The sequence below is a fragment of the Anabrus simplex genome, chromosome 6, assembly GCF_040414725.1.
Source record: "Anabrus simplex isolate iqAnaSimp1 chromosome 6, ASM4041472v1, whole genome shotgun sequence".
Lineage (NCBI taxonomy): Eukaryota > Metazoa > Arthropoda > Insecta > Orthoptera > Tettigoniidae > Anabrus > Anabrus simplex.
Genome location: NC_090270.1, coordinates 126,852,895 through 126,865,174, shown reverse-complemented (window position 1 = coordinate 126,865,174; position 12,280 = coordinate 126,852,895). Strand labels below are relative to the sequence as shown.

General features: G+C 39.1%; 1 protein-coding gene across 12 annotated transcripts in view; it reads left to right on the top strand.

Moving 5' to 3' along the window:
• Window positions 1-12,280, top strand: part of LOC136876182 (coiled-coil domain-containing protein AGAP005037) — a 1,087,707-nt gene that overhangs the window by 891,974 nt on the left and 183,453 nt on the right. For all 12 annotated transcript variants that reach the window (XM_067149908.2, XM_067149917.2, XM_067149915.2 and 9 more), the window contains one exon: window positions 8,959-9,142. In XM_067149908.2, coding sequence (XP_067006009.2) covers window positions 8,959-9,142 — 184 coding nt within the window. The remainder of the gene's footprint in view (window positions 1-8,958; window positions 9,143-12,280) is intronic.

The following is a 12,280-nucleotide window of genomic DNA, read 5'->3' as shown; positions in this document are numbered from 1 at the left end:
TATGGAGTCGGGCATGAGGTGAGATGAATCTGTCGTGGCGGGTTTTTATGACCGGAAGCCCTTCCTGACGATGAGTGTATTTGTAATTAATTGGGTTAAGTTTGGGAAGGTTTGGAACTGAAGCCAGAATCTAGTGATTAGACATTTTATACCACTACCTCTCCTACTCTGCCGACCGACATTTTGATGGTGAAATTGTTTTTGACCAATAGGATTTGAACTGGCTAACCACAGTGTTACACCATAGGCCACCAGGTGGACTTCAGAAACTGAAAACATTACTTCAGTATATTCTTTATTCAGACCCTCACATCAAGATGATACATACCAGCATCGACACCGGTCCCATGAATAATAAAATGTTATAATTCATTTTATAACATTGTATTGTATTGAATAGGTGGACCCCACTTTTTGTTCATCTTACATCATACCCGACTCCATAGAGCAACGGGACAAGGGTTGGACAAACACACACTCACTATACGCAGGTTATCACATAGACTTCATTATGTACGCAACATTCACCATAGGGCCTAAAATCCCTTACTTGAAGAAACAATGTATGGAATGTATGAGGTATGTGGATAAGGACACTGTCCAACAAAATTTGATTTTGTTATACAAAACCCATTCATTGAGATCTGAGCTCAGTATATTGTGCTGAAAGTACAATGAAAATCCAAGTTTAAAAACTTCATATTAAATCCGTATTGAATCATTTTCAGACCATCACAATAGTCCAGGAATGTAAAATTCATATGCATGAATGGGAGAGATGTTTTTTAATATCAGTTTCCTGACATGAGTTGTTTATGTTGTGTTGAATTCCATGTTCTCTAAACATAGTTCTCCCTGTGATCAGATACTAATACCACATTCATACATGCATACCAGATACCCTTATTTCCTCTAAAATCTAACCAAATTCTTCCTGTCTATCCTCTTCCTTGAATTAAATTCTAATATTGAAATCCATTTAAATTATAAATAATAATTCCTAATTTATTATTTTCACATATAAACTAATCAATTTTAACTTCATTGCCTTCTAAATATATAATTTGATAAACACAAAATTAGTGGTTGAGATTTTAATTTTAGCCAGTGTTATTACCTATGAAAGGTAAATGTTTAAAAATTAATTTGTGGTTATAGAATATTTTAATGAAATATAAGTATGGTAAGTTAGTTTGTAGCTATGTAGATTTGTGATTAGATGTAGTAGTTTGGTTAGTAGGCCTATATGAAGTGTAGCCATTGTCTATTATAGATATTTTATATTGACTACCTTTAAGATTAGAATGGAGTCAATGTACCTGTTGTTTATGGTATTTTTCTATAAGTAAGCTGTCAAATATGTGTTTGAAGACATTTGAACATATTTTGCTAATGACATACTATATTTATTATAAAATGAGAAATATTTCTTATTAATTAAACATACTGTCAGTATATATTTTGAGTAAGAATTTTGGAACTGAATGTATATATTAATATTTATAGTAGAGAGTAGCAGTGTATTTGTTCGGTGGTGGTAGACGAGATGTTGAATGAAGATTCCCTCCTAAATCCCCGTATGTAGAAAATTTGTTATGGTGTTCTGTACACATATCTTTATTTTAATTTAATATCTTCTATCTATTTATCTCTCAGTCTGTTTAGTTGACTATCTGGCTATCTGTCATCTATCTGTATATGGTAGGAACTCGATTATCTGGACTGATTGGTATTTGAGGTCATCCAGGTAAGAAAAATTAGGATTAATCAAATACAAAATTTTACTGTAATAAAATAAACATACATTACAATCTATAAAACATTTATGAATGATTCTGAAGCCTCAAAGCTTACAGAACGTCCCCACTATGGCAAACTAGCACAAGTGATGAACTAGGGAACTTGTAGTTCTAAAGTTTTGGTCTAGATTTTATTATTTATATAATGTCTACTCTCCGATGAAGTCTCGCATCTGCAGCTCATTCTGTATGGCTAACACATAAAACCAATCATTAAATATAAAAATTGATTTGACATGAGTAATAACAACTTCTTTCAGCTCTCCCAATTTTTTGACAATTTGCACATTTGTTAGTTTGTTATTAACATATCATTGTAGGTAGTAAATTTTTTTGAGTAACTGAGGATCTAGATAATCGAGTTTCTATTGTATGTAAATGGAACAGGTAATGCAAAAGTTTGTAAAAACTGTGATACTATGTGTTATATAGTACATCAACAGAAAGGTTTTCATCTCAAGATTGTTAGAAAAATATTACTGGTATTTATTTAGAAGTTATTTATTTGCAAAATACAATGATTTCAACACCATTGTATTTGTATTTTAGTGTATTCCCTGGTGATGGCTCTCTGAATGTGTCTCCACTCATCCCTACCTTCAAGTTTTAAAAGAAGGCAGTTGTCATTATGTCTTGCTATAGCAATGCCCACCTACAAAGCACATAGTATTTATATAGAAATAGGCACAGTATTTACTTATCTTTGCAAATTGCAACCATAGCCAGTTATATATGATGTTGGGTAGCTGTGTATAATGTAAAAGAACTCAAGGGTATATCACAGAAAATAGTTTACAGAGAAATATTGAAAGCAATTAAATTGATCAAATCCAATAATTTACAGTTAATTGTAACTTATTACAGGGATTTATAATGCAACTGTTAGAAGCTTACACAAGGATATGATAAAATGGACCGAGCTTGATAGCCGCAGTCTCTTAAGTGTGGCCAGTATCCAGTGATTGGGAGATAGTGGGTTCAAACCCCACTGTCGGCAGCTCGGAAGATGGTTTTCCGTGGTTTCCCATTTTCAAACCAGGCAAATGCTGGGGCTGTACCTTAATTAAGGCCATGGTCACTTCCTTCCCATTCCTAGGCCTTTCCTATCCCATCATTGCCATAAAACCTATCTGTGTCGGTGCAACGTAAAGCAAATAGCAAAAAAAATAAAATAAATAACAAACCTGACAAAATGGCAATTGCCAATGTCTACAACTTTCATATAATATACACTGACTGACAGAGCAAATGCAACACCAAGAAGGAGTGGTCAGAACTTTATGCCAATTGCAGGGTAGACTGACGTCACTGAGGTATGCTCATGATGTGAAATGCGCCGCTGTGCTGCGCACGTAGCGAACGATAAATGGGACACGGCGTTGGCGAATGGCCCACTTCGTACCGTGATTTCTCAGCCGGCAGTCATTGTAGAACGTGTTGTCGTGTGCCACAAGACACGTGTATAGCTAAGAATGCCAGGCCGCCGTCAACGGAGGCATTTCCAGCAGACAGACGACTTTACGAGGGGTATGGTGATCGGGCTGAGAAGGGCAGGTTGGTCGCTTCGTCAAATCGCAGCCGATACCCATAGCGATGTGTCCACGGTGCAGTGCCTGTGGCGAAGATGGTTGGCGCAGGGACATGTGACACGTGCGAGGGGTCCAGGCGCAGCCCGAGTGACGTCAGCACGCGAGGATCGGCGCATCCGCCGCCAAGCGGTGGCAGCCCCGCACGCCACGTCAACCGCCATTCTTCAGCATGTGCAAGACACCCTGGCTGTTCCAATATCGACCAGAACAATTTCCCGTTGATTGGTTGAAGGAGGCCTGCACTCCCGGCGTCCGCTCAGAAGACTACCATTGACTCCACAGCATAGACGTGCACGCCTGGCATGGTGCCGGGCTAGAGCGACTTGGATGAGGGAATGGCGGAACGTCGTGTTCTCCGATGAGTCACGCTTCTGTTCTGTCAGTGATAGTCACCGCAGACGAGTGTGGTGTCGGCGTGGAGAAAGGTCAAATCCGGCAGTAACTGTGGAGCGCCCTACCGCTAGACAACGCGGCATCATGGTTTGGGGCGCTATTGCGTATGATTCCACGTCACCTCTAGTGCGTATTCAAGGCACGTTAAATGCCCACCGCTACGTGCAGCATGTGCTGCGGCCGGTGGCACTCCCGTACCTTCAGGGGCTGCCCAATGCTCTGTTTCAGCAGGATAATGCCCGCCCACACACTGCTCGCATCTCCCAACAGGCTCTACGAGGTGTACAGATGCTTCCGTGGCCAGCGTACTCTCCGGATCTCTCACCAATCGAACACGTGTGGGATCTCATTGGACGCCGTTTGCAAACTCTGCCCCAGCCTCGTACGGACGACCAACTGTGGCAAATGGTTGACAGAGAATGGAGAACCATCCCTCGGGACACCATCCGCACTCTTATTGACTCTGTACCTCGACGTGTTTCTGCGTGCATCGCCGCTCGCGGTGGTCCTACATCCTACTGAGTCGATGCCGTGCGCATTGTGTAACCTGCATATCGGTTTGAAATAAACATCAATTATTCGTCCGTGCCGTCTCTGTTTTTTCCCCAACTTTCATCCCTTTCGAACCACTCCTTCTTGGTGTTGCATTTGCTCTGTCAGTCAGTGTATATAATTACAGTGATGTTTGGCTTCTTGACTGAATGATCAGAGTTCTGACCTTCAGTTCAGAGGGCCCTAGATTTGATTCCCAGTTCGGTCAGGGATTTTATCTGTGTATGCTTGGGGGCTGGGTGTTGCAGCCTCTCTTAATACACAGCTCTTGATCTATTTACAATTCACCACACTGCCTACCACTACAGAAGAACACAGGTGACTGCATCCCTTCACATAGGGTTAGCATCAGGAAGAGAATCTCGCCATAAAACTGGACCAAATCCACATCAAGTGCTAATCCCAATAAACTGGGAGAATAAAGCAAAATTAGCCACAGTGGAAATAGTCAAATTGATGGTGCATGTGTAGCCTTCAGGAGTTCAGCATTGTCCATTAATTTCCTCAATCGGTAGTTTCATTTTTAGTCTTTGTTTGCAGCAATAGGTGTGATAGGCTACTAGTATTTTACTGAATTACATAAATTACGGATAGTTTTCATATCTATTAGGGGTGTTTTATTTTGAAATATCACTTCTATTAAAATCTCTCTTGCTCACTGAAATATATTCATATTCCAATTCCATATATATCATTGGAAGACTGCACCCATTCTATAATGAGTAGCATAAGGTATTCACTTACCAGCTCCCACTGCAACACATACAGGACCTTGACCTGTCAAGGTGACTGCTGCGTAAGCATAAGGTCTGTGCAAAGAAAGATGAAAGGGCATCCTCAGCTGTTCTGCTTAGCTTTCTTGACTAGGGTCCAATGGCTCTCCCTCCAGCAGCTTCTTGGTTGAATTCACAGTGTTGAGTAAACTCTACCAGTATCCTAGCCCCCAATCCTTTAACTCCAAGCACACGGCCTCTGGGTAAGAGGTTAACATTCTACCTTTACACCACATGGTTGGCCATGCAGTTAGCATATAAAATATTTCTAGTGGGAGATGTGCAATTTAAGATTCGAAGATTTCTGTGACTATTAGTGCTGAACTCATATCTTTGCCTCCAGGCAAAATACCAGTAGGGATTTAGAGTAATCTGACGTAGAAACATAAGTAAGATGAGGGATAGAACAAAAATGTCTTCTTACTGTCTTCACTTTCTGTCTGATAAACTTGTCAGAATTACTTGTTTTAGCCTACAGAACGGTTGAACTGTGGTGACACAACAGCTGTAAATTTAACTTCCTAACTGTAAAGAGTAGGGTTCAGCACCTCTTTGGCTGAGAGGGTCTGGGTTTGATTCCTGGCTGGCCTGTCAGATTTTAATTGTTGATGATTAATTCCAATGGCTCAGGGACTGGGTTTTTATGAAGTCTTTACACATTTCTGCAACTCACACAAAACACATTCCTCCTCTTTATACACCACATTACCTCACAAGGCAGATGTTGCCCATCTGCTATGAGAAGTCTGCCTATAAAAAGCTGCATCTAGGCTACAATTGCTGCACAAAATTTATTTTTTGCCTTGTAGTGACAAGAATTTTAGAATTGTGTCTCACTTTGGAAACAACTCTTTGTCAACTCAGCTCAGTGTTCAAATAAGTACTGAAAGGATTTCCTCTTATAGCATATTCCATCTAAGAATAAGGGCTGGTTGCAATGGAGTTCTACCCGTCCTGCCCTCATCTTATACATTAAAGGTCAAGGGGATATGGAAGTTTGCTGTGCTGACACAATTCTTTGACCTCTAAAATTATCAGATTTGTCTCACACGGAACACACAGGAGATAGCATGAAGTTGGTACATCTCCAAGATTATTGCAATCTCTTGTATTATTTATTTGTACTTTCTACAGTGATAGGCTGCCTAAATTTAAAAAAGTATACCAGTACAATGGCTTCATGGAGTTCTCCTTTTCATAAGTTTCCCCACAGTATTACTGAGGACTGTACAGGAGATTTCTGATTATTTGTATGGGTCCTTTGATGGCAAAGCAGCTGTATTGGAGGCGCACCTTGCAAGGAGCATTCACGTGTTCGACATCGCATCAGTAGCCAGTCTGAATCTCAGCCGTTAACATGGTGAGACAGATATCATTGCAACACCGTATTTTCATAAGTAAAAGTTATGTTAAGTACGAGTCAGCTCGACGGGGACGTAATGCATTTGTTTATTAATGTCTTGGTGAATCAGCACAGATTCACATTATTGTAAATATATTTGAAACTGCTGGCTCAGTGCTCAATAAAAAACATGCATGCACAGAAACAGTTTTAACAGAGGAAAAGCTAGATGACATTGGTGTGAATCTTGAATGGTCACCAAATAAATCACTCACAAAGATAGCACAACAAGTAGGGTTTTCTGTTTCTAATGCACACAGAGCTTCAAAGCTGTTACACATCAAACCGTACAGGTTTACATGGGCCCATTGCTTAAAACCTGCTGATCAAGCCACAAGAGTGAGATATTGTGAGTGGTATCTTGCATCGTTTATTCGACACACTGCTTGTGTTCTTTTTGGATGAGGCCCGGTTTCACCTTAATGGTTGTGTTAACACTCATAACTGTTGCTACTGGTGTGCAGAAAATCCTAATGGTGTTTCTGAAGTCCCTCATTATTTTATAAGGTAAGATTTCATGTATGATTGTATACACACTTAAAGCAGTGCAGCCGTGCACGACACAAGTTGGGCCAAGGCAGCTGCTGTAGCGCAGAGTACAAACACTGTGTGCTCAGTGTGCGCTCATAAGAGAGACCCTGTAAATCAGAATATATATATTCTAGGGAAAGTTGATACTAAAAAAAAATAATTACTAAACATTTTGAAATTTGTTCCTCTTGCTCCAGTGAAAAGTCCGACAACCCTTATACTAAAAATGTTATATGTTTCTTGGAAGTAATTAATGGCTGGCTCATGTATGAATCGTTTCTCTGCATCAACCTCTCCTGGCTCATTGGTGTTGACCTGACATCTAATGGTGGGATCCATTCTGTCTATTCTCCAGTGGCTTCCACCTTCAGCAATACACACTATCACCAAATTCATCAGGTTTGAGCTTGGTGAAGAAATTGATGGTATTGGCTACTCGGCTTCCAAATAAATGAAAAACTAACCATGCATGCATCCTCTGAAAGGAGTTTGGGTCAGTGTGGAAGGATGTTAACTTGGGCCAACTTCGAAGACTGACAAATTCAGAAAAGAATAACTGCTGATACAGTTTCCTTTTTTCCTTTAATATAACAGATTAACTGCATACTCATTTTAAAATATGAACAGCATCAGAAAACATACATACTTTTCCTTTCTCGTCAACCTGGAATTAACCATTTTACCATTCTTTTCTGAAATCCCTAGATTCAACCATGCCCTTTTATTTTACTACCATCACACTTGAAATCATATTTTCTCCAAATTATTCCAATTGAATAATGACTTGAATGAATCTTTTTGAAAGTATGTCCTAGAAGTTGAAATTTTACTTGTATGTCGCCATAAGACGTATCTGTGTTGGTGCGACGTAAAGCAAATAGAAAAAGAAAAAAAAATTACTTGCACAGACTGCTAGAGCTTGGATCCAATTTTTTACAACAAAGGAGCAAGCATAAACCTAAAAGTGTGCTTGGCTAGTGAGATGACCTAGTGGGATCAGACAGTAATGATGAAAAGGAAGTGTCTGGTAAAAGGAAGTGGAAGAAATACCAGACTCAGGTGGTATCACATGATTGCTGTACACATTTCAGAATATTACTGGTTAGATACTGTTGTTCCCAAGTCCACTGTTGTGTAACATGCCTATTTATTCTAAAATAATTTATAGTCATATATAAGCATCAAAACAAGTTGAGAAGATATGAATTTAAAAATGGATGACAATTACTGGTTTCAAGATACCGTAATATTATTTTATTGTGCTGATTAAACGTGCATCGGACAGGTAATCTGTACAAATGAACACTTGCAAAAGGATGCCTTATAATATTCTAAAAGGTAAGGTACTGTATGTTTGTCCATTTAATTTTTTAACTGGTTTAGATATTATTATTATTATTATTATTATTATTATTATTATTATTATTATTATTATTATTATTATTATTATGTCTGACTCCATGGCTAAATGGTTAGCGTGGTGGCCTTTGGTCACAGGGGTCCTGGGTTTGATACCTGGCAGGGTCGAGAATTTTAATCATCATTGGTTAATTCTGTTGGCACGGGAGCTGGATGTATGTGTTGTCTTCATCATCATTTCATCCTCATCATGACGCGCAGGTCGCGTACGGGGAGTCAAATCAAAAGACTTGCACCTGGTGAGCCGAACCCGCTTTGGGATCTCCCGGCACTAAAAGCCATACGCCATTTTATTATTATTATTATTATTATTATTATTATTATTATTATTATTATTATTATTATTATTATTATTATTATTATTATTATTATTATTATTTAGAAAGTTGCATCATGGAAGAGAATACCTTGTATTGTAAATACTCAATTATAATAAACTTTTGTAAAAATTGTTAACAGACTACTGTGGCAAAAGATATTATGAATATTCTGTGTGGTAGGTTTTCCCAGTGGTGCAGATCGGCTTCACTCGGAAAGCGGGTACATGTCATCACCTGAGCGGGGAGGCCCACGGGCATACCCAGGAGCCTATCCATCCAGTGGACAGGGATATGAAGATCCCTATTACAGCCAGTACGCATCGCGGTCAGGCTCCATCACGCCTGTTATTGATGAAGAAGCCAGGTATGTCGTCTAAGATGATCACCTAACTGTCTGCACCAGCACTGTTGCACATTAACTGCTATGCATCATCACTGGTGATATTTACACAGGTTATGGTACATTTATATGCAGTTTAAACTCATGGGTGATGGGAATCAGTGTTGCAAAAACCTTTATTCATCTTCTGCTTCCATATTTGTAACTTAACTTGAAATCACTTTAAAATGTTTCGTGGTTTTCTTTTCTTGTTAAAATTGCGGTATATCAAATTTAATACAAAGTAAGTTCTTCTTAGTTTTGCCTTGTAGTACTTATGCTTTATTTAGGGATAATGGCTTATATTGTAAGCATTCAGCTTTAGAGAGGGTTTATGGCAGTAATAGATTCTTCACAAGTTGGACATGTGTTCTTGGCAAAAATATGAAGAACTAATCTGCTCTTAGATATTTTAAATTGACTTTCAGCATATTAGGTGGGGTCAAGTGCATATAATGGTTGCCACAGAGAAGTACAGAAAAATATATTTCAGATTGATTCAGCTTGTTAGGTAGTGTAAAGAACCAGTACATGGTAGTGCATGGCAAAGAGAAGTACAGAAAAGAAGGTCAAGCAAACACTAGTTGGAACTGAACACACAGTCTTCAGATTTTGTGCCTGATGCTCTTCCACTGAACTAGACTGGCTTTGACATTTCTGTTCTGCTGGCTGGCATCTGAGCTACACGTTTAGCATTACTGGTGTTAGTGAGTTTGCTTGGCTATTTTTGTTTTGTACTTAACACTTTGATGTGTTCTGTATGTACTTGACCTAACCTAATAAGCTGAAAGTGTATTTCAAGTACAGTGTGATCATGAAAGCTAAATGTTCACTTTTATTCAGCTCTTAGTCTTAGATTGTTGTTGTTTGCATCATCTATGCTTGAACTAGTGTAGTGTTACTCTATAGAGGGTGTATCAGAACTATACTGACAAAAAATGTTAAGAACGATGGTGCAAGCAGATTGGTGGAGAAAAATTTTCTTTTCAAGAAAATGAGTTTACTTTGTCGTTTGTCGCAGCTAATCAAGCGCCACAGCAAGTAGTGGAGACTTTGCATGTTCTGTGAGGAAGGGTAGCAGGGGTATATTTTTTTGCCAAGGTCATGGACACTGACGTAGGATTCACCCGCATTCATATATCTGGCAGTCTCCTTGGTGTCTGTTAATTTCTTTGTGTGTGGTCAAATACTAAATGATTTTTAATTGTATAATCACGCCATACTTCTATTTAGTTGTAATACGTGTGTAATATGTAATATTGTTCCTTTAGTGAAAGTGTTATTGTATAGTGTTGAATCAAAATCTCAAAAAACCATTATTACTCCACTTAAGATGGTAAACTGTCAACCTTTATCTCTCTGTCAAAAAAAAGAACTTACTGGTTTTGTCAGTTTTGATGCATATATGTACCTCCCCCAACCCCACCTGGCTGCTGCTGTATCCCACAAACTCAGGTACTTTCTGCTGTCTGTACATTTCCAGTAAATATACTTTTCTTTTTTACATATATCCCTTATGGTATTGTTGAAATTCATATTAAAAACAAGAACACAGCTATTTATGTGAAGCATGTATACTTCTGTTTACTCCCTCACCTGGCCTGCTGGAGTGGAGAATTGATTATGTTGATGATGATGATGATGATGATCAAATCAAATCAAATCAAAATCACTTTATTTGCAAATGAAGTGTCTACTATCCCCACCCTGCTACCATAACATAACACAATACACGGCATGTACTCGCAGATACCTACCTCACTTACGTCTTTTCATAAATTGCTGTGGATGGACTGGAACGAACTAAAACAGTTCGGAGCTGGACCCTTGCAGAGACAAAAGGGGAGCAAAAGGACAGAAAGGCAAGAACCCGTAACCCCATGAATAAAAAAGCGAATCAAAAGAAAATGGGGTTTATTACCAACACACATAATATTAAAGTGAAAACAAAAATTGGAAGCTGCATTAAGAATTACATAACTGCAGGAAAATTGTACATCAAGTAGGATCCCGTTCAGTGACATAGTAAGTTTTGTGTTACATGGCATACAATCGCACTATTCACTTCCGTACGACCACATACAAATACAAGCTCGTGACGTGGAACACGTTATCGAAGGAATCAGAAAATGGAACCACCAAAGGGATAATACAATCTTACAAATGCGGACCACGCACATATCAACAGTTAGCATACCCGTGCTCCAAACGAGCGTCCATTCGATGCTAGCGTGTCACAACGACAATGCCAAAGCACAGCCTCCCAAAGAAGCAGAAGCAAAGAACTAGAAGATGTTGCCACAATTACAAAAACAAAAACTAAGTGCCAGCAATGGAGCGATAATGGCTTAGAAATATAAAATAGCACACCACATATGGCCCAAGCTGGCCAACTGAAACGGAAACAGAAAAGAAAAAGAAATAAAAATAAAAATTAAGGTTACGAGATATGGAGAGTACTATAAACCATACACAGGCAGGCAGCAGAGGCACGCACACACGCACACACACACACACACATATGAACAAGGACAGAGACCCGATATAAAATCGACCCAGACTAGGCCGCCATGTCCAGGCACGCGACGTATACTTTCGCGCAGGATGGCGACGGATATCATGGACTCACGAGATTGGTTCGAACACCACAGATACACTGCTGGACCACCGCAAAAACAGGCAAGGCTGATCCAGATATAATTGTAGCAATCATAACTTTCGTCAACCCGCTCCCTGGGACATCTAAATTGTCTCACATGGACAAACATGGATTAAACCCTACAGCGTCAAATCATACAATATACCATTGTTTAGCCATGATTCAAAACGATGAGGAAACAGAAGTGCATGGTCTCAGAACTCACAAACACACAGGCCCGAACAAACAGATCGGTAAATATCACTCTCCGCTTTTGCGCCTGTGCACACAAACAAGGAAAGAAAAATTTAAAACACACACAAAATTAATTAACTAAGAGCCTGCAAAGATAGGTGATAAAAGACTACGGAAATACAATCACCTAGAACCATTCTTGTAACTATGGCACGCGAAATGAAATAAAATGAAATACCTGGGAGCAGCACATCTGGAATCTCGAAATATGTATGTCAATCAAAATAATG